This window comes from Sciurus carolinensis, chromosome 2 (genome assembly GCF_902686445.1).
Source record: "Sciurus carolinensis chromosome 2, mSciCar1.2, whole genome shotgun sequence".
Lineage (NCBI taxonomy): Eukaryota > Metazoa > Chordata > Mammalia > Rodentia > Sciuridae > Sciurus > Sciurus carolinensis.
Window position 1 is genome coordinate 34,530,430 of NC_062214.1, and position 25,463 is coordinate 34,555,892.

The 25,463-nt window shown below is 39.1% G+C and overlaps 1 protein-coding gene across 3 annotated transcripts in view; it reads right to left on the reverse strand.

Moving 5' to 3' along the window:
- Pak5 (p21 (RAC1) activated kinase 5) overlaps nt 1-25,463 on the reverse strand; it is a 414,668-nt gene that overhangs the window by 12,974 nt on the left and 376,231 nt on the right. For all 3 annotated transcript variants that reach the window (XM_047541866.1, XM_047541865.1, XM_047541867.1), the window contains 4 exons: nt 20,592-21,377; nt 6,743-7,234; nt 3,818-3,951; nt 2,838-2,964 (listed from right to left, as the gene is read on the reverse strand). In XM_047541866.1, coding sequence (XP_047397822.1) covers nt 2,838-2,964; nt 3,818-3,951; nt 6,743-7,234; nt 20,592-21,377 — 1,539 coding nt within the window. The remainder of the gene's footprint in view (nt 1-2,837; nt 2,965-3,817; nt 3,952-6,742; nt 7,235-20,591; nt 21,378-25,463) is intronic.

The following is a 25,463-nucleotide window of genomic DNA, read 5'->3' on the forward strand; positions in this document are numbered from 1 at the left end:
CTGAAATGTGAATGAGGAAACTGTGGGCCATACAGCCAAGAGGCACAGATCCACTCCGCATGCTAGATCCACTCCACATGGTATTTGTTCCCTCTCCTTGGGACACTCCTATCTCTGACAGCTAAAAGGTCCAATCCCTGCTACACCTCTTCTGTGACGTCACTGCATCAAAGGGATCTTCTCTGACTGGCCTTTATAATAGAGCTCCACCCTCCTTATGTTCCATACTCCTTAGTCTGCTTAAATCAATTACAGAAAACTTAGCATTTTGCACTACTTGCCTGGTGGTGATATTTTTAAAAAATATTTTTGTTTATTATTGCATTCCCATCCCCTAAATATGCTTAATGAAAGAAGTGATTTTGCTTTGTTCATCCTTAGGAGTTATAACCATCCCTAGCACACAGTAGAAATTCAGCAAATATTTATGAAACAAAATGCATAAACAAACCACTAAGACTAAAAGTACTTACAATATGCCTGGTCCTGTGAACTCTTTTTCTGGGTGCACAGCAGTAAAGGAGATTTTGAGACAAAGGTTCTTCTCTTAAGAATAACAACTGAAATATTTAATTATCTTGCATATTGAAAGGAGGGAAGATCTTTAAGTGAACTAATTAAACAAAGACTCATATTAGTTTGCTGTCTGATTTTGACATCAGATAGGTATTTCCAGAAAGGAGGCCTGCAATATCAATCTCCTGACAAAGAAAGGTCGTCTTGAAACTGCCATGCTTCTGTTTTTCTTTCTGGGAGTACAAGTGGACCAGTTGTACTGATTCGTGGACCAGTTCAGTGTTTTGAAACTGTGATTTGAGATTATGGGGCCTAGGTGGCTGAGTCAGGCCAGGGAAGAATTCTTGCCCTTTTCCTATTCTTCTGTTTTATAGAAGATTATGCAAAAAGGGACACCAATTCTTCCTTCCCTCTATCTATATCCCTTTGCAATGTGACTTTATATTTTGTCTTATCAAGACATGGGATCTATTTCTGCACCTCTTGACTCTGGGTTTGGCCATGTGGTGTGACTTACTTTAGCATATATTATGTAAGCACAGGGTTTGAAAGAGCTTGTGCATCTGCATCAGGGCTTACCTGTCTTGCTATACTTGGGAACCTTGCCACCAGCACCATGTGAATTACAGGGCTACTCTACTGGGAGACTAACAATACTTGGCCCAGTGACCTTCCTGTGTCTGTTGAGAATCAGTCAACTGCCAGGCAAGTGAGTGAGGCCATCAACTGGAGGCTGGTCTCAAGTTCATTAGCTCATGCACATGGAGCACAGACCAGTTGTCCCAGATGATGTCAGCCCTGAATGATGACCCACAGATTTGTGAGTAAATAAATGCTTCTTGTTTTAAGCCACTAAGTGTTCTGAGGTTTGTTACATAGCAAAACTTGACAGATGCTCCTGTATCCCTGCATTTAAAAATTTCAGCCTGACTAATGGAAAAAAGCATGACCTAAAACTGCCCATTAAACAGAACCCCAAGTTTTCAAATTATATATACATACACTACATGGAAATATGGAAAAATATTTAGTAGGAGGAGTGATCTTTATTTTGTCATCTATCCTGTAGTTACTAAATCTTCTACAACAAAATTTATGATTTTAAAAACAAAATAAAAAAAGCCAAAGTGCTTGGGAAGTTTCCTCCTGTTGCTCTCTGATCATCTCTGTGCAATTCTGATGTGACATGAACATTTTCCTTATGGCCAAGATTGTTGGATTATAAAAGTTAGGCACATCAAAATGATGACTGACTCTATTTGTCCCAGAGTTATTAACTCTGGTGGGAGTTTCAGGGGGTTTAAAGTCCTAAATGGTGAAAGTCTATGCTTCAGAACTATTCTATGACTAACCCTTCCTTGGAACAGCAGTTCATTGCTTCTTTGACTATTGTAGGCTCTGTACCCTGGTGTGGCTGCTGAGTTTAAACAGAATCCTCTGTGCAGGATGCAGTGAGGAGAAATGCAGTCGTCTGGGCATGGAAATATGTTGGTGTGATGAATATTTTATGTTTGTCCTTCCAGACACATTCTCCTTTCTCTGTGCCTTGGGAGGCCAATCTGCACTGACTGTAGTGATGGCCCCTGACTGAATTGAGCCAGTGGAGAGCATCAGTAGATGACAGAAGCAAGGGGCAGAGTGAGTCTGGGGTATTTAGTCTCAGCTCCCATCCTACAGGTTCACCATGGACTGGATTTCACCAAAGCTCAGAGTTCCTGCCAGGCAGGCCTAAATACCACAACATATGTCCAGGTTCCTGCAGACAGTTCCCTGCCTCAGCTTTTCAGGCATGGGGTAGAATGGTGGTCTATTCTAGTGTATTACACTCATGTTTGTGCTTATTCCTTAAGATTTTTCTACATCTGCTTGTACTTTTGTAAACTAGTCATTAAATAACCTCTCTGTAAATTACCCATATGGAGTTGGTCAACTGTTTCTTGCAGGGCCTTTGAGAGACCCTATAGACATGTATATTGGCAAGAAGGGGATAGACACAGCCTTAGAAAAGTCAGCTCCTCTCCTCCAACGAAAATAGGAATGTGGCAGAAAAAGAAATTTTCAAAGCTTCCATTAGTTCCTCTATTCATTGTAAAGGAGGCAAATTACATTTTCAAATTCAGGTTCCCTGGGTGATTCTGACAAACAGGTTGACACAGAGGATGGGAAGGTAATTTCCTTTTTGTAAGTCTTCTGGCAAGTGTGGTGGGTGACTGGTGACTAAGAAAAATGAGAATTATGAGAAAGTGTTCTTAAGAGAATAATGTGCATGACAGATGAAGTGATGAAGGAAGCCGTGGAGGAACCCAACATGAAAATCTTACCCTGCCATCACTTGTCAGGAGGATGGAGTCACTCTTTATGTCCCTGTGAATCACTCCTTGGTTGTGCAGGTAGGAGAGAGCTCTCAGCACTGACAGACAGACAGTAGCTATCTGTTCTTCATTCATTCTAGAAAGGAAATAACAGTTCAGGAATAAGAGAGGTACAAGAACATCTTTCAAATTCTTAGAAGAGGTCACTTTCTTGGGTTCTGGAGAAATAGTCCATGTTCTCCAGCCTATGTCTGGAAAATGTGCAGACAAAGAAAAGGAAGGTTCTGACTTGATTACCAAAACATAGGTTTGGTATCAAGAATGAAAGAGGTCCAGCATAAATCAGAAGAATGAGACCCTAGTTTTTTAGCTCTGGGGTCATTAGTACAAATGTACTTCCATGGATTCTTACAGAGAATTCCTTAGGCATTGACAAAACTGCAAGACTAACTTAAACCAGAATTGAAGAATTTCTTTCTCCCAGGTGATTTGCTATTCTAACTTTGATCCCCTACCTGCCTCTTCCTTCCTTAGGTTCATGGGGTGGTATTATGGCATGACAATTCAGTATTAGACCTCTAGATTGGTAATGGGCACTTTTCTTATTTTTCACTGAAACTTCATTCTTTGCTGTTCACTGATTTTAAATCAATGGAGTGGGTATGGGTGTAGCTCAGTGGTAAAGTGCACTCTTAGCATTTGCAAGGTTCAATCTCTAGCACACCAAAAAAAGTGCAAAAAATAAAAATAATATAATTAAGTATTAATAACTTTCTGGGGATAGACTGAACATTAATTGAATGAATGGACTACACATACAAGATATTACAATGAGAAATCTGCAAAATATAAGAGAAAGGGAAGTTGTGTTCCTTGATTCCAAAGAATTTATAATTTATGAAGAGTTGAGAAGACAGTCATTGAGGTCATACCTTGGACGAGAATGTTAACTACCTTGAATCACCTGCCTGAATAATAAACAAACATACCTGGTATGAGTAACGATGTCTGTCAAGGCACCACCTTCTAGAAACTCCATGACCACCCAGAGCTCATCTCCAACAAGGTAGCTGTTGTACATGTCCACCACGTTTTCATGGTGGTAATCCCGCATTATCACAACCTGGATGAATGAGAAAGATACTTTTTGACTTGTTTTGGTGGAATTTGGCTGGCTGTTCTCTAGTGGTCACATTTGCACCATAAGAACAATTGACTGAGTATGTTGATTGTGGGAGGATTTATTTAGGAATCTACTATAGGAAAAAGGCACCAAAGGAATAAAACTAGTAGGAATAAAAGAAATCAAGTTAGTACACCTGTGAGAAAATGTTGGGTCAAGCAGGCATTGGAAGGACAGGGTGGGGAATGAAGACACACAGCAAGGTCATAGCAAGGTCTGCATTCACAGAGGGAGTTGTTTAGCTCACTGGGTCTTGGGAAGCTTCCTTTACTTTTTTGGAGTTTGTGTTAAATAATAAGATATAGAGTTATTATAGATATAGATATAGATAATCATATTGCCCTGTCTGTTCTGGTACATGTGACTTGGAAGTAAATTCCAGGAATCAGGAAGAATGGGCAGGGAAGATGTTCAAGCCCACTCACTTGGAGCCCTCTGTAAGATCGAAGCATGCATACGAAGTGAACAACTGTGGTAGTTAGAGAAAGCTGGGGGCTGCACATGAGCCTTGATGGAGGATTTTCAAAGTTATAGTTGGGCACAGTATTTGTGGATCAAATAACATACTCTTCTTATGAGAGAATGAGATTGCTCATAATAGAAAGTCAAAGGGGTCAAGCAGCCATAGTTTGTCTATTAAGGAAGTCAGGGAACGTGGATTGAACATCCTTTGCTGGAGGCTGACATTTTATCTAACATTGATATTCTGACTTGATATCTTTAGGATTTTAATTTCTGACCTGCATCTTTCTCTTTAAGACTCTTACAGAATTATTAAGTAGAATTATTAAAGGACTACTACTACAAAACACTATGTTTCTCAAAATAGTTACTCATGTTTTCCTGCCTATTTCAGAGCTCTTATGTGATTAGCTGAAAAGGTAAATAAGAAGGTGGAAGAATATGTACAACAAATATACATAAAAGTCTTCCTTATTTATATTAAGAGATAAGTGTACAAAGCAATATGATTTGGTCTACAAAATTATAAAAATAAATTCAGCCTCACTAGTAGGAAAAGTGTTCATGAAAATAGTACAATTTATTCATATCTATCAGATTAACAGAGATAACATGTTAATATCTGGTAATGCTAGTGAAGGTGAAAAAGAACTATTGGTAAGTGTCCAAATAGGTACAAACTTTTTGGAAATACTATATTTCCTTTCCCTAAAATATTATATATAATTTGATATATTCATTCTACTTCTGTGAATCTAAAGAAATTATCAGTTATGAGGTCAATGACATGTTAACAATATTCACTGCAAAATTATAAAAGTCACAAATGGGAAACAATAAATCAGAGACTGGTTAAATGAGTTTAATATGTATATATGATAAAAGATTATTGGCCATGAAAATGATGATTTGACATGTAGAAGAGAAAATGTGTTAATCTATCTTATTTTAATTTGTATTACTATCAACTTAATGTTAATAGTAATTGAAATTTGAAAATTACCAAACTATAAGGGGGCAGGGAGGGGAAGAATAGAAGTTTAGTGGATTAGACAAAGGGAAATGAAGGAAAGAGAGGGTGAATAGGAATAGAAAAGACAGTGGAATGAATCTGACATGACTTTTTCTATGTACATATATGGATAAATCACAGTGAATCTCAACATGGTGTGCATCGCAAGACTGGGGTCCTAATTAGAATAAGATATTTCATGCTTGTAGAAACATCAAAATAGATCCTACCGTCATGTATAACTAAAAGAATAAAAGAAAATTACCAAACTACATATATAGAATTATCCCAAAGAAAAGAGATATGTAAGTACAAATAATATAAGAAGAAAACACTAAAATTTTAATGTAGGCTTTGCTTGCTTGTGGAATTGTGTGGAACATTTTCTTATGCTTTCCATACTTTCTACAGTAAAAATTCATTATTTTTTATAGTTAAGAAAAAAATATTTTAAAGTTCCTAAAGAATGACAGGCTATTGGTTAAACTGAACTCAGTTTACTGACTTACAAAAATTGACTATAAAAGGTATAAATATTATAACGACAACGTAAAATGTGTGTCCAGTTGTCCCTTTGCATCCAGGAGTTTTTCATCTGTGAATTCAATCAATAGTGGATGCATTTTTTAAAAATGCATTTTTACTGAACATGTACAGACTTTCCCCCTCATTTTTATTACCTAAACAATGTAATATTAGAACTTCTTACATAGCATTTATATTACATTAGGTTTTAGAGATGATTTAAGGTATACAGGATAATGTGCACAGATTATATGCAAATACTATACTGTTTTATTTAAAAAACTTGAGCATTCACAGATTTTGAATCTGAAGGGGTCCTGGAACCAGACTCCTACGGATATGAAGGTAGGTCTATATACAGATGTAGACAGTGTAGAAAGGGATGCAAATCACAGTTCTATGGTTAACTTGCTGTATAACCTTGGGAGAGTCACTTAATCCGAGACCAAGTTTCCTTATTGCTGAAAGACTGAGAACACCTTTCTGACTCATGAGGTTGTGAGGTCAAACTAAATTAATGCTTAGCACAGTGACTGATACACATGAAGTACTTTATAAAAGTAACAGTCAAACACACATCAAAATGACAAGAAGAAAAGATTATATGGGTTGCTATTTTTGTCTTCATATTTTCAGTACTTTTCTAATGTCCTAAAATGTACATGTGCTGCTTTTGAAATGGGATATAAATGTTACATTGGAGAGAAAGGATGATCCAAACACACCATTTACCTCATTAAAAAGCAGTTCTCGTCTCTGTTGCTTTCGAAGGTCCATTTTCTTCACTGCCACTTGCTTCCCAGTGTGTTTCTCGCTTGCAATGCATACGATGCCCGTTGACCCTTCTCCGATTTTGAGAAAGTTATCCAAGTATTCTCTAGGGTCTCCTGGGCTAACTACCAGCTGCAGAGCAGCCCGGAACTGTTCGTGGGACACCCTGGAGGGCTGCTGGTCTGAGGAGGAACCCCAGCTGGGTGGCGGGTAGGTGCTGGATGAAATGCTGAGAGAGCTCAGGTAAGAAGCTGTGGAGATGTACTGCGAACTGGTCTGCAGGGAAGGGTGATGGTACAAGGTGGCTTTGTGGTACCCAGAAGGGTACTGGTGGCTGCTTGAGGAATAGCCTGCTTTGCTTTGACTTTGAGGTAGTTTGGCAGGACCCCTGGGGTAGGTGTCAGACCCTGACAGTGGAGGACTGAGGACCATCTGTGCTCGATCATAATCCACCTGGAAAGAAAGACATCAATGGAGAAGATTCATATGCTGGATCCAAATCTGGAATGTACAGTTGGCAGAATGAAGGTCACCAATAGCTGATGAAAGGATATAATTGGGGCACTGACAGTACTGATTACACTAGGGAAGAGTCTTCTCCCATCAGTGTACACCACAGGGGGAGTTTTAATTCAGGTGTACCTTTTCCAAGGTGTATTGTTGATTTAACACTATTTTATTGTTCATTATTTGGGAGAAGAATTTCAGGGGTAGGAGGTCTTTTCCCATGCTTCTAAACTCACTGACTTAAAATTGGTATGTACCATTCGTATTTAAGAGTACATCTATCGGTACGAGGGAGAACATGATTCCTCCCATATATCGTGACCTCCATTGAATAACTACTGGATAGCACTGTTCTAGGTGAAATGATTGTTCCCACATAGTGAATTTATCCAGTGATTCAACATATTAATATTTGAGCAACTACTGTGTGCTAGGCACCCTTTCAAGTATTGGGGAAGTGCTCACCAAAAGGAAAAAGCACTATGGTTGTCTGGGGTTGGGATGGTTCAGGCAGAGATAAGAGCACATAGGGGATTCTGAGGCAGATCCAGACTTACAAGCTTTGAGGGACAGCAAGAAGTCTCCATTAGAGTGGAGGGAGAGGTGGAGCTCAGAAAGAGCATAGCTAGAGGGAAGATTATGGAGTCCTAGGCAAGGATGTTGACTTTGACTCTGAATGAGTTAGGAGCCAATGGAGGTTACCAAACAGAGAGGAGTGATGTTGTCTGGTTCTCTCTGGCTGCTGGAGGAGAATAGATTTTGGAGGCAAAAGTAGAAATAGGAATACAAATTAGTTACTATAATCCACGAGGGCTGAAATTAGGGTGGTTACCATATATGGGGTGAGATATGGTGGAATCCAGGCTAGGGCTTAAAAGTAGAGCTTTCAGGATTTGATGATGGGTTAGATAAGAAGTTGCAAGAGGGGAATCAGGATTCTGGCTTGAAAAACAGGTCATTGAATGAGATGAGGGACCTAAGGTCAGAAATGGGCTTGTGGGTATAGCTATCAGCCTCTAAGATGACTCCTGATGTTCCTTAACTCCCAATATTTAGACTCTGTGAGGTCTTCTTGCACATTGTATCAGGGTTTAGATGAGTGATCAAATAGTATGGCAGAAGTAACAATAACTTTCTCCTCCTCCCCTTCCTCCTCCTCCTTCCTTTTGACTAAGTCGAAAGAGGCTTGTGGTGTTTCTTCTCTCTTACTCAGATTCCTTGCTCTGACTTTTTGCAGCTGCCACGTCATTATGGCACTCAAGAATACTATGGAGAGGTCCATGTGGTGAGGAAAGGAGGCCTCCTACTAAGAGCTAGTTACAAATTTAAGTCTTAAGCCAACAGTCATATGAGCCATCTTAGAAATGGCTCTCAGTCCAGCCTTCAGATGACTGTAACCTCATGAAAGATGCTAAGACAGAACTGATCAGGTAAGTCCTCCAAAATTCCCAAGACTAATGTTTGTTATTTTAAATTTGGAGAGTAATTTGTTGATCATCATTTTTTTTTTTCTTTTTCCTGGGAGACAGTTTCTCATAGAGCAATTAATAACAATTCTATGGGAGAACAGGTCCAAAAAATTGTGTGAGGTGGTAAGTGTTTATTGCTCTTTTAAGCCATTAAATCTTGGAAAAATTTGTTATATAACAATAGATACTTAATACATGGGAGAAAAACAAGAGTTTTGCTATGACTGGAGAGAGAGAGAGTTATTAGACATTCATGTAGAGACGTTAGGTGACTTAGATATGCCCAAGACCAGGGAAGAGCTGATGCATCTGTAAATCATCAGGGTTTGGTTGGTATTAAAGTCATGATGCTGAATATGTAGGAGAAGGTCAATGGACTCCACTATTTCAGGAACAAAGAGTGCAGAAGCATCTTACAAAAAGGAACAGAGAAGGAGCATCCAGTGATATAGAAAGAAAACTAAAGCAGTAGGGTATCCTGGAGGCCTAGTAAGAAGGTATTTAAAGAGGTGAAGGAGTAATGAAGCATATGAAATGCCTCTGAGAAGTAAAGTGGGATGAAGTTCATTACCCAGTGGATCCAGCAAGATGGTAGAAGTAGGCAGATATCTCAAGCTCCCACTCTATCACATTGTAGAAAAGAAGGGTGTGAGGACTGCATACAATGGGTTTTACCATTCTCAGTTCTTTTGCACTGTTCATGGGCTCTAGATGACAGGGTTACCCTGGTATACATGTTATAATGCTGCCCTTCTGGCCTCAAGAGCACCACACACTGCTCAAGTGAACTCACCCATTCAAATAACCTCAAAACCCATCAGCAGGTACCAGGGCATCCCAGGTGCAAGGACATTCATTAAGTCAGGGCCCTGTCCTGAATGCAGAAGAGATACATGCAGGGATGAGTCCTACCTAATGGCTTGAGTTAAATCACTCTAAGCCTCAGTTCCCTAGTCTTTAAAATTGAATAACAACAACAACAACAACAACAACAACAACAATAATAGCCACTTCCTTAGGTCACTAGGAACTCCAAAGGATTGTATACACATCAATGGTTTCAAACAGTGGCTGGCTAATACATTGTAGGCCGTGTTATATATTGTTATATAAAGTGCTTAGCACAACAGTGTAATAGTAAAATAAAATGTGGCTGATATTAATTAAACAGTTAGCATTTATTGAAGACATATAATGTAATGTGGCATATATATTCCTGTACATTAATTCTCAAAACAATCAGAAAAGGTGCCTTTAACTATAATATATTGAATAATATGTTGGCTTTAAAATATATTGAAAAATATATTATGATGAAAATATTATATTGGAAAAGAGGCTACTTTTTTCCTAAGCCCCTGTATTTGCGTTACACAGGAAAACACTTACATGTTTGTATATGCCCACAAAATGGTGTGGGGAGATTAATGTCAATGTAAGTTAAACAGTTGGATCTTCCATTAAATTGGTTTTCAGATTTACAAAGTCTAAGCTAGTCAGCAAGGCCAGGGTGTCCAAAGAAGCAAGGTCTTTGATTTTTATTTTTGAAAGTGTGTTGTGGGAACCTTTCCATGCTATCATCTCCCTGGGTCTTTCCTGGAAGAATTGTTTTTGCACTTTAAACAAAATTGCATTCATTCCCCACAAGCATATATAACTGATCTCTGAAGATACATTTCAAACAGGAAAGCTGTGTCCTGTAGGAATTGCAAACACTGCTTCACACTGCATTAGGCCCTTTTTCTCCCTTATCGCCTGTCAGCAGCATGATTAGGGTCTACTCTTAACATCTGGCTTGTGGCACAAAGAAGAAGGCTCCTACCTATGTGAGGGGGGACAATTTCCAGTTACAGATGGAAGGTAGCAGTCAGAGTTCTTTGCTGGGAGCTAAACATCTTTGAAATTAGTTCTTTTAGACAAAAAGGTGTAATTACCTTTTATGGCTGTTGGTAAGAGTGCAGACTTTAAAATAAAAAAAAGGCGGTAAAAGACAACCCCTACCACAAGAGATAATTTTCAGAACCAAACTCAAGTACTCAAAGAAGAATGAACTATTTGCTTTAGACAAGGGAGCACGTGATCTTTCTCCAGAGCTTTTATCTATTCAAGGAGAGAATAGAGGACAAATAAGCTGAAGGAGAAGTACATGAGTGATCCTGTTTGCCTCCACAATGTTGCTGAACCATGGCCTTCAGTTGGCTCTGAACCCAACTATGGGTTCCATGATGGTGCACTTCACTGGCCCACTCATTTGTGACCAGCCTCATTGTTTTACACTCTGAGAATCAACTAAGGAGCAATTTATCACATTTTTTTTTTTTGGTGAAATTCTCCCCAATGCAATCTGGGGAAAATGGACCCATGCTCCCAATAGGATTATGCAACCAGATTCTTTTACTTAGTTCAGTCTTTTGTTGTCAGTCAAAGGGCCTCTATATGTCCCCATTGCTCAGGACAGCGATACCACTTGCCTGTTTTCTTGCCCGCCTTGGCTTTTCTACCCTTAGTTGTCACCCCCTTGGTCTCTATAATCAAGGCTGGAACTCTTTTTTCTCACCAAATGCACAGACATTTCACTGGAGCCAAAGTGGGGCTCCTTTGATTAAGCACTGCACTATTAGAAGTCTATTCTTGCTGGAGTAATAAATATTAATGTTAATAATGATATTCGTTATTGATGCTGGTAAATATTCAAGACACTCTATGTTTATTACTGCATTTAAACCTTAAGTTAGACAATAAGCCCCATAATTATTCTATTTTACCAATAATAGGACCTAGGCACAGTAGGTTAAAATAAGTCATACAAAGGACCCATGGATACTAAGAAGTTAGAATGAAGGTTTTGGTCCAGAGTCATTTTAGCACTTAAGTTCTACACAAATTCAGAGAGACAGACTTCAATGACAAGAGGGGGAGGGACCACAGTCAAGACAAAGGTGGGCAGACTGCAGTGACAACTCTGAGATAAGGCCTGATCAGGGTGTTTCACTGGGGGTCCAGATGTCTGAGTGGCCTGGAGGAAAGTGTAAGAATTGGACCAGAAAATGATGAATGATAATGCCTAGAGGAGATGAATGGAAGAAAAATTAATATTTTCTTTTAAATCATGGTTGAGGGAAATCAGCTGAAAATACACACACACACACAAAATAGCCATCACAGCAAAATAGGCAGATCACCTACGTACATAATTGATTATTTTTAGCAGATCTTGGTGTTTGGTTATATCAGTGCTCAAACTTTTCTTCTATATGTTCTTTTAAGCAAGAAAACTAGAGCTTTTTCCTGTGATAAGTTCTCCTTTTCTTGAACACTTAGAATTATTTTTATGTTCCTACTCTAAATTGTCTTGAGTCATGATAGCCTATACTTGACAGTGGCTAAAACATAAATAATGAACTTGTCTATACCTTTGGTTTTGCACATATATGGACATGCATGTTAAGAAAGGTGTGCAAAGGAGTGAACCTTGAACTGTGTAGTCTTTTCTACAATCTTATTTACAAATATATTCTGGAAGAAAAAGGAGTAGGCATACAGTTCATATGAGAAAGTCTATCTATTGTATTGTGCAAGGAACGTGGGATCTAATCATTTAGTAAAATTGCAGTGCAATAGAATTGGACCCAGGGTTAGTGAAGCCAATACCCCAAGTCATTTCCAAAAGATTTATGTATGTCATTTGCCCTGGAAGACATTGTACAGGCTGGGCACTGCTGAACAGGAGAGAAAAGCATCTATGTAGGAGAGAAAACAATAGAGATACCACAAAGACTTTCTTTCCATTCCACTAGAGAAAAACAGTCCTGGATTTTTGGAAAAAATAACTCCTTAGGAATGAGGCCATGCTTTGCATACTTTAAGGAGGAATTTCCATATGGCATGGTGAAATCAGAGAAGACTAGATGGATTGTTTTGCAAATTATCCCCCAGGCTGCCAAACTCCTGAGCTGCAGCATGAAACCACTAATGGTCACTGAAAATCTGACACATTTTGAGAAGGAATTCTCTCTACAGGAATCTTTAAAAATACTGTCAGAATGATTAAGTATTTGTGATTTCCTTCCTTTTTGAAGTGGTTTAAAACATATACTTGGTTTTTAATTTCCTGATACCTTTTCAGTATATCGTATAAATTAATTCTTAAAGAAATGAAAGAAATGTGTTTTTTCATGTCTCTATTCAAAACCTAAAAAGGCCAGGAGGTGGGGGAAAAGGCTGTATTATATAGGAATAAATAATATCCAGTTAACAATTCAGCTCGACTACCCTTTCACACATAGGCCAACATCCCAAAGATAGGGTCAGACATAGGCTTGTGATTTATCAAAATTATAAATAATTATAGCAATGAATTCATTTAATCAATCAATTTCAGCAGTAGTATGCTGGGGTGGACAGGGCATAAAGCTCCACACAGCTATCAATTGCTCCGATTACAGCTGGCTGTCAGCCAGAATTCCCCTGATCCATGTTAGTTAAATGCACATTAATCTGAATTTGGCAGTGTAATCAAGGACCTAACTGAACTGTGAAATTGAATTCTGCAGTAGAACATCATTTGACCATTTTGTGCCAAGACTGGGGGCGGGGGAAAAGCCTTGGTGAGAGAAGGTGGGAGGAAGAAAAGGAAGAAAAACAATTCCGTTGCAGCATCTATTTGTCACAGCAACCTTCGGCATTGAGGACAGGGAGGACATGGCTGGATCATGCTGGACTGGGGTGTGGGTGTGAATGGGGACTATGAGGTGTTCTGTAAAGGACGGAGAGTTGCAAGGAATGGCAGGCAGATGCTTTCAGCGCTTAAGTGTGATGCTCCAATACACCTTTTGGGAGCACAAGGAAACAAAGAGACTGCACATCCCCATTTAAAAAAAAAAAAAAATACAGATAAAGTGCTGCTTCCTTGCTCTACATAAATCAAATTCACAATCAAAGTGAATCATAGTACTCTATTATCAGACCACAGTAAGGACATCTTGAATTGTCCTGACTTGACTCAAAGAAAAATGTTAACAGGACCAGCCTTGGTTTTGGGGAAGGGAAAATGATAGCTTGTAAGAATTCTGGGGAGAATCATTAACTTGCTTTCTCTGCAGGAACATTTCACAGGCTGGCAATTAGGGCAAGGGGATTCAAGGGGATTCATGAAGTCTGGCTGTGCTCTGCAATTCCAATTTTCCCCACACTGTGCAGGAAACACCACTGATAGGGACTTACTCCCCACTTGCCCTTATATAGGGTAGACAGGCTGGCCTGTGGCTGATGGGTTCTTGATTCTCCATCCTTGGGTTTCCAGCCTCTGCTGCTCTGATCTAGGTGGTTAGACTTGACAGTTCCAGTCTGTCTTTCGATTTGCAAGGTATTAAGGAACTATTTTATCTTTAGTTGCATCCTAACAAAACAGTTGCTGCTGTTCCTGCTTGAGGCAAAACTTCAACTGTTACCCAGCCATGGTTGATCTCCTCTGAGTTACTTATTTTCATTTACAAAATGGAACAGCCCTATTCCATAGTGAATATTTCACATTTACCCTGGCTGGATGACAAAGGGGCTTAGAACACAGTTTGAGCTGATGTTTAATTTCAAGAAAAGAGCCAAGCACACATGACCAACTGTCAATGAGTAACAGTCATGAGGAGGCCCTGGTGGCACCTGTAAAATCAAGGTGTCTCCTTAAGGGGCTGATGTAGGGGGCTTGCAATGTAGGTTAAGTTCTGGTTGGTTAGACACTTGCAGAATTTCCAAACTGCATGTAGGATAAAACTATTTTCTATGTTGATGGTTTTGCTAGGAATCTCTCACAACCATTTTATCAGATTCCCATTTAGGCATGTAGGAGCATATACTTTCTGACGTGAAATCTGAAGAGCCATGTACTTCTCTGCCTTATAAAATACATGGTGAACGCATACAGAAAGGTTCAGACAAAAGCCTCATGACCTCTGCAATAGGCGAAGCCGACATCTACAGAGAAAGATTAAATCCATAGTCAGCAGGCTCAAGCTCACAGGCATTTCAGGCTCTTCTCCCACCTCTGAATTGCCATATCCAATTAATCCCCCACAGTTGCTGCTCCAAACTCCAAGAATGCATCCTCTATTGAAGAGCAGTGTGACAGAGCAGATTGCTCTGACCTGGGATCCATCACAGCCTGCAGCAATGCTGAGGGACTCCGTGCCTGTGGGGATTGGCTCCTTGCCTCAGAATATTGTTCAAATGTGTCAGAGCCTTCTAGAGAGCAGGGATAGACAATACCAGCTTAGAGTCATTTTGTTTTTAATTTGATAATGGGAAAACCCAGGCATAATGACCAAAATACAATTAACTTTGAACCACATGAGCATTCACAGGAAAATGTGTCCATTCATATGCTAAAGTCTCTATCAGAAGGGACAGATGTTACAGATGTCACACTGAATCACCTCTTTTGATGCTTTATGAACCTTAATGAACATCCTTTAGGAGTATATATGTATAGAAAACAAACCTAAAGGCAATAATACCTATTGTTACATTAAATGATTTAGTTATTTTTCATTTCCTTTCTCTCAGACTTTTTGGTGCAGCCACCAGGATTCATTAGAAATGTCATTTTGTAAGGTATTAGGTCCCTAATTGATCCCTGAAAGGTGTTCTACTGGGATCCTCAGTAGAAAAGAAGCTGACATTTTGTTCCTGGGCATGATGCATGCCACAAAGAACAGTGAATCATTAAGCTACTGATGCAGGAAGACTCAGCACACTGGGTATAGTGCTTTTTCCTTCCCGAGAAAGCAAAATGGTCACTGTGCAGTGGAAAACCATTGCATAGGTGACCCCAGAAGAAAGGTCTAGGGAATCCTGCTAGACTCTTCTTTGCATCCATCATTCTTAACTCCTTGGACCCCTTAATGTGCCATCTGTTTGTGACACCCTGGTATATAGCACTGGTCACCCTTGCTGTCCTAGGCAGAGGAGGAGAGAAGGTGAAATAGAGTGTTTTGGGGGAGATATATAATTAGACAGTTTTCACTTAGCCTCTCACTCCCATGAAAGGTCTGAAAATTTCACTTCCATTCTAGAAAATGGAGCAAACATTGGTGGCACTGGTGTCCCCGAGCCAGCTCAGTTGCCAAGATTTTGCATGTCCTTGAGGATGTCACTCAGCTACTCTGGACTTTTGTGACCCACATGTCTAAAATGAGGACATTAATAATCATAGGTCATTCAGGTGGTCAGATGGAATTTGTTCTCATATTTTGAAAATATGTAAAAGGTTATACAGAGAGAAAATTTCTATGACTGGCATTAGTACATATGGTGACATGTTTTCCAGCCAGAAGTATTCCTGGAAATAACGGTTAACACTGAGTGCCTGCCTTCTGCTAGCTCTTCTATGTTGATTAATCTTTTTAAATCCCCACCACAAGTTCAAAGCTTTGAAACATTCTACAGATGAAGAAACTGAAACACAGGCAAGACCACACAGCCAGTAGTGCTCCAAGGACTCAAACTTGGCAGTTTATTTACAAAGACTGTACTCTTGACTTTTCCTAAACACTTGATCAATGGTAGCTATAGAATGGTGGTTCTCAACCAAAATTGATTTTGTACTCCTCTGCCCAGGAGGCCTTTGGCAGTACCAGGAAATATTTTGGTTGTTACAAGAGGGAGGGGAGGAAGGGAAGGAAGCGTGCTTTTGACATCTAATGGGCAGAGGCCAAGAATGCTCTTGAATACCCTATGATGAATATAACAGTCCCTCATAACCAACAATCACCAGGTCCCAAATGTCAATAGCATCAAGGTTAGAAAGTCTGCTATTGCATGGAACAAGATGGTGCCACTGGATTGTTGTATTAACAGCTAATTTAATTGCTAATGCAACTTCATTATTTCAGGTATTAAAAAGAGTTGTAAGAAGGCAGATTGAAAGCTTGGCACCCTCAGAAGTTGCCCCTGGGCCATGGAGGATGGATCCCATGTCTGGTGAAGGGGTGAAATCCAAAGAGTTGGATCCCAGCGCTGCTGTGAGCAGACTGACCAGGCTGTTACTGAGCCTCTCAAAACCCTTTTCCTTTTATGTACAACAGAGGCAAGAGTTCTTGCCTGATGGGGCTGTGAGGCTCAACAAGATAATGTGTGTAACTGGCATATAGCAAATGCCTAATGAACTGGTAGAATTGTTAATATGCTGGGGCTTCTCTGTGGTTGCAGTCAGAGCAAGAAATGGATATGCTAGGTCAGCACCAACACATGAGCCAGCAGCTGCCTGGTCCCTGGAGAGCATCGAATGAGCCACATCAAATACACAGTGGCAATATGTCCAGCTGGCTCCCCCTCTCTGGGAGGCAGATGTATCTGCACGGGAGCATTCTCTCTCCATATCTGACAGTTTTTATAGTTCTGTGGTATGAATGATACTGTATGCTTTTAGTTTGACTTCTCTCCACCAAAAGGTTTTGTCTGCTCAGCCCCAGTGAAAAACATTTAAAAGTGGAAAGTAGATGTTCCTATCATTAGATTTCATAACACTCTTGATTCCTATCATACTAACAGGAAAATTAGGTAGGCGATAACATTGGAGGAGTTTTTTATGTGAGTTAACATTACTATTTTTAAAATTTTCTTTAGGCAAAAATAAAAAACTGGTGGCAAACATAACCCCCACTCCTCATTTTTGCTCCATCTGGAAATCCAGGAGTTTCATGGTTTCTCTTACTATTGGAGCTGTAATCATTAATCGCCCTCCTCCAGAAATTGCCATGAGGCAAAGCCAAATGATAAGAAGAGATTGCTATTTCTTCCCTCAGTTGGAAATCCAAATGCAATTGGTGGATTTCTAAGAGTACAGTTCTAAAGACACAGATACCTAAGTCTATGAAGCAAATGTTTTAATTATCAACATGCTTCCCGCCCTTACCCTCTCATAAAAACTGCTCATGAGTTTCTCACAGTTTTTCTATAGAAATACAGAACTACCCCTTAGAAGCCCTGATTATAAGGACTGAGAATCCCTTGATTGATGTTCCCATGGGTGAATATGCTGATATAATTTTCCTGAGCCACAATAGTTTCTGCATTATTTCTGGGGTTGACAGGGCCAGATTTCAGGGAAGGTATGATTTGACTTATACTTGGAAGTCTGCAGAAGAGGGAAATCTGCAAGGAATGATGCAGATTTATTCTTTTCTCCCTCCTTCTTTCCTCTTCTTCCTCTTAGCCTAAGAAGAAGGCTACTTTGGACTTATCATGGGTTTTACTGGCAAATTCAGTCAAATCCCCAAGATAACATATGCCCATATAATGAGTAGGTGCTAGGTTGGACTTGGATTCATGCCCTTGTTTTGCAGACAGCTAACTATGAAATTGAACATGTCATGTGACTCTCTGGATCTCTGTTTCCTCTTCTGGCAAAAACGTGGGCAGGGATTGCTGGTGTTGAGTTAAAGTCTAGAGATTAGATTAATGGGAAAAATGAATAAAATGGGCCGGGCAGAGCATTTTCTAAACTGGGGAGCCATGTCACCTCTAATGGGGCAGACTTTATGCCCTGCTGATTCTACACTCATGCTATGCGATGTGAAAACGTGGGCACAGGGATGCCAGAACACTCCCCACTCACTATTTTTTTTTTTTTTTTCAAAAGAAGCCTAAAGCTCCCAAAATTGAGACCTCTAAGTAAAATATTTTGCATTTCCAATTTTCATGTTGGAAATGAATATTTGGTGAGCCAAACACATCATTGAACTAAATATGGCTCCAGGGTTGAAAAGCTGCCAACTCTGAGCAACATTTTTTTCTATGACTATGATCAAAAAGAGTTCCCTGACTTGTGCTCAACTGTACTACATAACACAACATTCCATTCTTTACTCCTAGATAAAATAACCATCAATGTTTAATGCCTGCAGATGTAACTCAAGTCAGCTATTGAATATGTTTAATTTGCTTATTTTATTCTAAAGGGTGTCCTCTGACATGGACTCACAGAGTGATATGAATAGGAAAATAGAATAAACTACCTCATGTATCATGATACATGCCTAGGTCTCCACATGACAGTTGTTGATTAGACAGTTAGACCTTTTTCCAGAGATCTCCTTCCCAAAACTGATGGGAAGTGAACCCATTTATGATAACCTTGACCATGGGCTTTCAAATACATTAACATTTTGAGGTGAAAAACACTGGTTATTTGCATTTTAGCTTGAGGTGTGTATTTATTTTTAATTTTATAATTTTGGGAACTAAAGTAGCAGCCTTTTTTTTTTTCTTTCTAAAATATAGCTTAAGTCACTTCCAGAATGTCCCTAAATGGTTTTTCTTCAACATCTTGGATAAGGTTTATGAGAAATAATAAGCAAAGGAAAAATATTGGCCATCTGCACTCAACAAAGCAGACATATGCAGGCATGCTTGCTATTGTGTTTTAGATACGAGGTGTCCTCCTCAAAGCTCCTGTGTTAATGCAGGAGGTAAAATGGTTAGATTACAAGAACCAAAACCTAACCAGAGAGTTAATGCACTTGATCAATTAATAATTCAAAGGGACTACTGTACAGGGTGGTAATTGTAGGCAGGTGGGGATTGACTGAAGGAGGTGAGTCACTGGGGGTGTAGCCTTGGGGTTATATCTTATCCCCCTGGTTCCTCTCCCGATGCTTCCTGGCTATCACAGGTGATCTGTTTTCCTCTACCATGCCTTTCTGCCATGGTGCTCTGCCTCACCTTGGGTTGAAAGCAATGGAGTTGGATGATGATCAACTAAAATCTTTGAAACTATGAGCTCAAATAAACTTTTCCTCATCTAAATCGTTCTTGTCAGGTGTTTTTTGTCACAGAGATGAAAATCTAACTAACCCACTTTCCTTCCAGAGTTTGTTGTACTGCCCATCAAACTGTTAGCACAAAGCCCTTGGTACAGATATAGATTATGTCCGTGCTAGAAGTCATGTCCCTCTCAAATGACTTGAGATCTTTGTGTAATTCACAATCTACCACAAAACACTGCATTTTTATTTTTGTTGTACTGGTGAGGCACAAGAACATTTTTAAGTTACCATGGAAAAATCAACTCCTTGCAAACTCTCTAAGACAAAAGGCTTACATTCTCATGGCAGTCTGTGCTTTGAATTAAGATTCAGTAACTTCTCCAACAGTGTTACTCCAACTTTGGTATATCATGGACCAGTCTAATTTCAAAGCAAATTTCTAACAGTCAACATTTAAAACATTAAAAACAGAAAAGTCAAGATAGGAATTACAACAACAGGAAAGTACACCAAAATAATCCAACAACTAGTTACTATTACCCCCAAAATTTCATAGAAAAAGGGGGTATTTTAACACTAAGATTGTAATAAGAACATACTCTTAAAATGTAGATCTGTACCTGGAGTTGGATAAAATTAGCTTTGTAAAACTTACCACATTTTCCAGATTTTTGTTTCCTGTTCAACAGGACCATGTAGACTGGAAGAATGTGGTATCTACTTTATTACTCACTCCTCTTGTGGCCTACAATTGTTTACTCCTTAAAAAAAAGATCTTAACAAAATATGAAACCAGAATATTTAACAGTAGGATATCAGAAAATCTTTCAACTAGATAAGATTTTCTTTGCTTTTTAATCAGAAACCTCATAGGAGATCTTAAATGACAAATTTTGAATTTAATGAAATAAGTACCTTGTCTTAAAGCCTCTGCACTTAGGTGGAAATAAGGTGGGATTTGGATACAGATTCCCACTGAAAAGACAAGCAAACTCTTTTGAATCTGACTACATAGGAAGTCAGTTCTAGTACCTCCTTTGGGGATGCTGAGAGAAAACAGGCAGCACTTGTTACCTTTGGAATGCACATTGTGGGCTCCGACAAGCGAGGGTAGGTGTAGGAGCTGTACGAGTGTCCCTGGGGATGGGTTTTAAATGCACTTGCTCCGAATGGCATCATGGGTTCCTGGAGCCCTGAGCCTGACCTGGACCTCTGCCGCATGGCCGGCTGAGGGCTCCTCTGATTCAGGTATGAGGACTTTGGCCTCCTCTCATAGTCGTCCAGGCTGGGACCCCAGTCACTTTCACTGTACACCAGACTCTCCTTGGAGCACCCGCTGGTCCCTGCAGTTCTAGAAGGCGTGAATTGGAATGGGTAATCCAGCGGGGAGCTGCTGGAGGCCCGCTGATAGTCCCATTTGAAGTCACTGTAATCACTTGGTTTGCTCAGTGAGTCCAAGTGTGTGTGATAATCGACGGGAAATCTGACGATATCAGTTTTCAAAGGCTTCGTCTCAGAATAGTAGGCCTCCCCATGCTTCATCTTCATGACATGCCCGTTTTGCTTGACTGCATGGCTGCCTTTGTAGAATGGATCCGCGTCGTCTCCGTAGAGACTCTTTTCCCTGTACTTTTCGGTTGAGTAGTCTGCAGTGGTGTCAGATTCACTGGAATACTGTGAGAAGGTGATGAAGCCATTTTCTTCAGAGTGGCCTTGACCATGGCTGGTGGCTCCTTGATCCGGGGTAGGTGGACTTTCTTTCCTTAGGGAGTTGGAGCGAGTCACGGAGATGTGGTCGAAATCCTCCAGCAGGCCATTGATGGAGGTTTCCTTGCAGGGTTTGTTTCCTCTAACGATTGTCTGGGAATAACAAAGGGAGTATTATTTAAAGAAAACATTTCAAGCTTAAAATATTGCTGGAAGAATTCTACCCCCATGTCATCCAATTTAAACAACAGAAGAAAACAGACTCCAGGAACATCTTGTTGAAGAAGAAGGAGGAGGAGGAGGAGGAGGAGGCAACAGAAGAAAATAGACTCCAGGAACATCTTGTTGAAGGAGGAGGAGGAGGAAGTGGAGGAGGAGGAGGAGAAGGAAGGAAGGAAGGAGGAGGAAGAGGGGGAGGAGGAGGAGAAAGAAAAGAAATATGATAAAGAAAAGAAAGCACATGCCAGGAACATTTTATTAAAAAAGAAAGAAAAGAGAACAATGGTAAAGAAAAAAAATGATTGATTGATTTCAGTGGCAAATAAAAAACAATCACAGCTTGCAAATTTATCCTTACTTATCTTAGCAGAGATATTAATTAAACATCAAAAATCTACTTAGAAGACTATCTAGACTATCATAGTCTTATTTACCAGTTTTATTCTTGCCCCTGTTTTTGCACCTAAATAATAAACCTAGCCATCTAACAAACTCATGATTATTAAATTTTGGGTTCATAATGATTTGGTTATAAAAAGCATATCTGTCATTGTTTTATATTCATTATTCAGATGATTTGCAAACCTATTAAGCTTGAGTATTAACTAGAAATGGGTGCTCATTTTTTGTGTGTATTTATGGAAGACATAATTGATGCTATGAGACTTTATTGAACAGAGTGCCACTTTCCGAAACTGTGACTAGGGAATAGCAAGGAGGTTATCGTGTAGTTTAATTCGTAATCAAATGTGATATCCTTATTAAATATGTAACTGTATGCCTGCTGTGTCCACGCTTCCATGTATCATCATCACTGAATTTTGGATGGCTTGGTAATAATACAATTGTACCTGGATCTTAGTGACAAATTGTTCCCTTTAATGAACCTAAATAACACCAGATTATAAGGAACAGACAGAAACAGCAAATCGCTTACAGAGCCAGTCAACTATGCCTTGACAATGACAAAGTTTGCAGCAAAATATGATGGGGGTGGATAAAAGAACAAAGAACAGAGTGTTGTAACTTCCAGGATTTCAAGAGAAAAATACTTTTGAGTGTAGCAAAGAGTTCAAAACCATCTCATTTAGTACAATAGGAAACTTCAAACTGGAGAAAGAAGACTAAGCTGCCCTGGAGCTTATGTTTTACAAATCAGAGTTTATCAAACTATTCATGGCAAAGAAAAGATTTTGTCCTTTTCTTCCAAATAGTCCTGAAGTAACGATTTTGTCTATTCCCTTTTCTTTGTAATAAACTTTCTCCTTTAGAATATTTTTGGGTTAACAGAGAAGTTACAAAAGAAATGCAGAAAGTTCTCATAGATCCCTCATTCGGTATTTCCTTCCATTGCCTTACTCTTAATGAAACTCCACCTTTATCAGGATTTCATTAGTTTTCTCCTGTGTCTCTAGGGTCCCTTCCAGGATGACTATGGATATCATTTATCTGTCATGTGTTCTGAGTCTCCTCTGGCTGTGACAATTTCTAAGACTTTCCTTGGCAGTTTTGAGGAGTACTAATTAAGTACCAGTCTTTTGCAGAATGACCCTAAGTTGGATTTGTCTGTTTTTCTCATGGTTAAACTGGGGTTATAGGTTTTGGGGAATGAGATGCAGAATAGCGTTTTCACCACCTCATCTACTGTGTGAACACCGTCAACATGATTTACTACTGATCGTGCTAACCTTGGTCACTGGGTGAGGTAGTATTTGCCAGGCCTCTGTACCATAAGTTATACCCTGCCCTTTCCCCTTGGAAGCAAGACACAGGTGCAGGTCATACTCAAGTGTTGGGCAGTTAAGCTCTAGTCCCTCCTTTGGGGAGTGGATATCCAAATAGAATATTTGGCATCCTTCTGTACAGGAGACTTGCTTAGGGTCCCCTATTTATTTGTATCAGTATGGATGGACTCATGGATATTTATTAAATACTTTAGGTTACCAATCCCATGTTATATACTTTGTTGCTCAAAATGTTTCAGCTTATGTCACTGGGGAGTTCTTTCAGGTTGGCTGCAGGGTCCCTTTGTAAATCTTTTTTCCTTTTACGTTCTGAACACTTCCTTGCTATCCATCACTACCAGATGTTCTAGGTTCATCTTGTATTTGCCCTGCCTCTGCCTCCAAATCAGTCATTTCTTCAAGGAACTCTGGTTCCTTTCTTGGAAAATGATCTTAGAAATGAAGATTGGGATTGTGATCAGTAGCTGGGTGTTACTGCTTCTAGCTCCTCCCAGGGAAGAAAGCTAAAGAATATGTGTTTGTATACTAACTGATATATACACACACATTTAGAATTATATCTAGACATCTATATCTATATTAAACTAAATATGAATTCATACGGATGTCTCTGAATCTAATCTAGTACCACCAGGATTCATTTTATCCTCCCCCCTTACTTATCTGTAACTTGCCTCACCAATAATGAAAATGTAGATCCTACCATCTGTCATTCATTTACTTACTCAATCTCAGGATAATCTTACAGCAGTTTTAGCATTATTAACCCACTCTAACAAGGGAAACACCTTTGTTAACTAGAGTTTGGCATTTGTGTCAAGATCATCCTGATTTCAACTTTACAATTTCCATTCAAAGTAGTTTACCAAGATTGCTTTGATTAATATCTCTTCTGTACATTGTTCAGTGTAATAGGGGGTTCATTCAGAGTTCTGTGGGATAGTAGGGGGTCACTTTTTGTGTAAAAATTAATCTGTAGTCTCAGAACTGAGGAGTTTGCTGTTTCTGTTCACCTGTCACCATATAGCCAGTGAAGTATGCTCAGTTCACCTGCAAATTTATAGCAATAAACAGAATTCTGTATGTTTGTTAATGTAGAAGAAATATAAATATTATTATGAGCTAAATGCCATTTAAAAGAAAAGACTGCCTATTGAATAAGAAATGTGTTTTTAAAATATAGTATTTATTACCATTGTTTTGAATCTTAGGTGTAGAGCAATTAAAAGCTATGTGATATCAGGCAAGTTACCTAAACTTTTTTTTTTCCCATATTTTTTTATTGGTGCTTTATAGTTGTACATATTGGTAGGATTTGTTGTTACATATTCATACATGCATACAATCTAATGATATAATTTGGCTAATAACACTCCCCGGCATTTCTTCCTTCCCTCTCCATCTCCCACCTCTTGGTCCCTTTCCTCTACTGATCTCCCTTTGATTTTTAGGAGACCCATCCCCAACTGTCTTTTGCTTTTTCCTCTTTAGTCTCCATATGAGAGAAAATACGGTATCCTTGACCTTCTGAGTTTGATTTATTTCACTTAACATGATGGTCTCTGGTTCCATCCGTTTTCCTGCAAATGCCATAATTTCATTTTTCTTTATAGCTGAATAAAACACCATTGTATGAATATATATACCACATTTAAAAAATCCATTCTTCTATTGATGGACACCTAATCTGGTTTCATAGTTTGGTTATTGTATTATGCTGCTATAAACATGGGTATACATGTGTCACTGTAGTAAGATGTCTTTAATTCTTCACTGAGAGAGAAATGGCATTGCTGGGTCATATGGTGGCTCCATGCCTGCTCTTTTAAGGAGTATCCATATTGGTTTCCACAGTGGTTGTACTAATTTACAGAAATAACATTGTTAAAATGACCATCCTACAATATACAGATTCAATGCATTGGATTTTGACCTCATCAAAATACCAATGGCATTGTTTACATAACTTGAAAAACCAGTCCTAAAATTCATTTGGAGAAATAAAAGACCCAGAATAGTCAAAGCAATTTTAAGATTAAAAAAAAAAAAAATCAATGCTGCAGGCATCACAATACCTGACTTCAAATTAAACTAAGAGTTATAGTAACAAAAACTGCATGGTACTGGCATAAAAACAGACATATAGACCAATGACACAGAATAGAAGATCCAGAGACAAACCCATATAGATACAGTCATCTGATCCTTGACAAAGGTACCAAAAACATACATTGGAAAAAACACAGCCTTTTTAACAAATGGTACTGGGAAAACT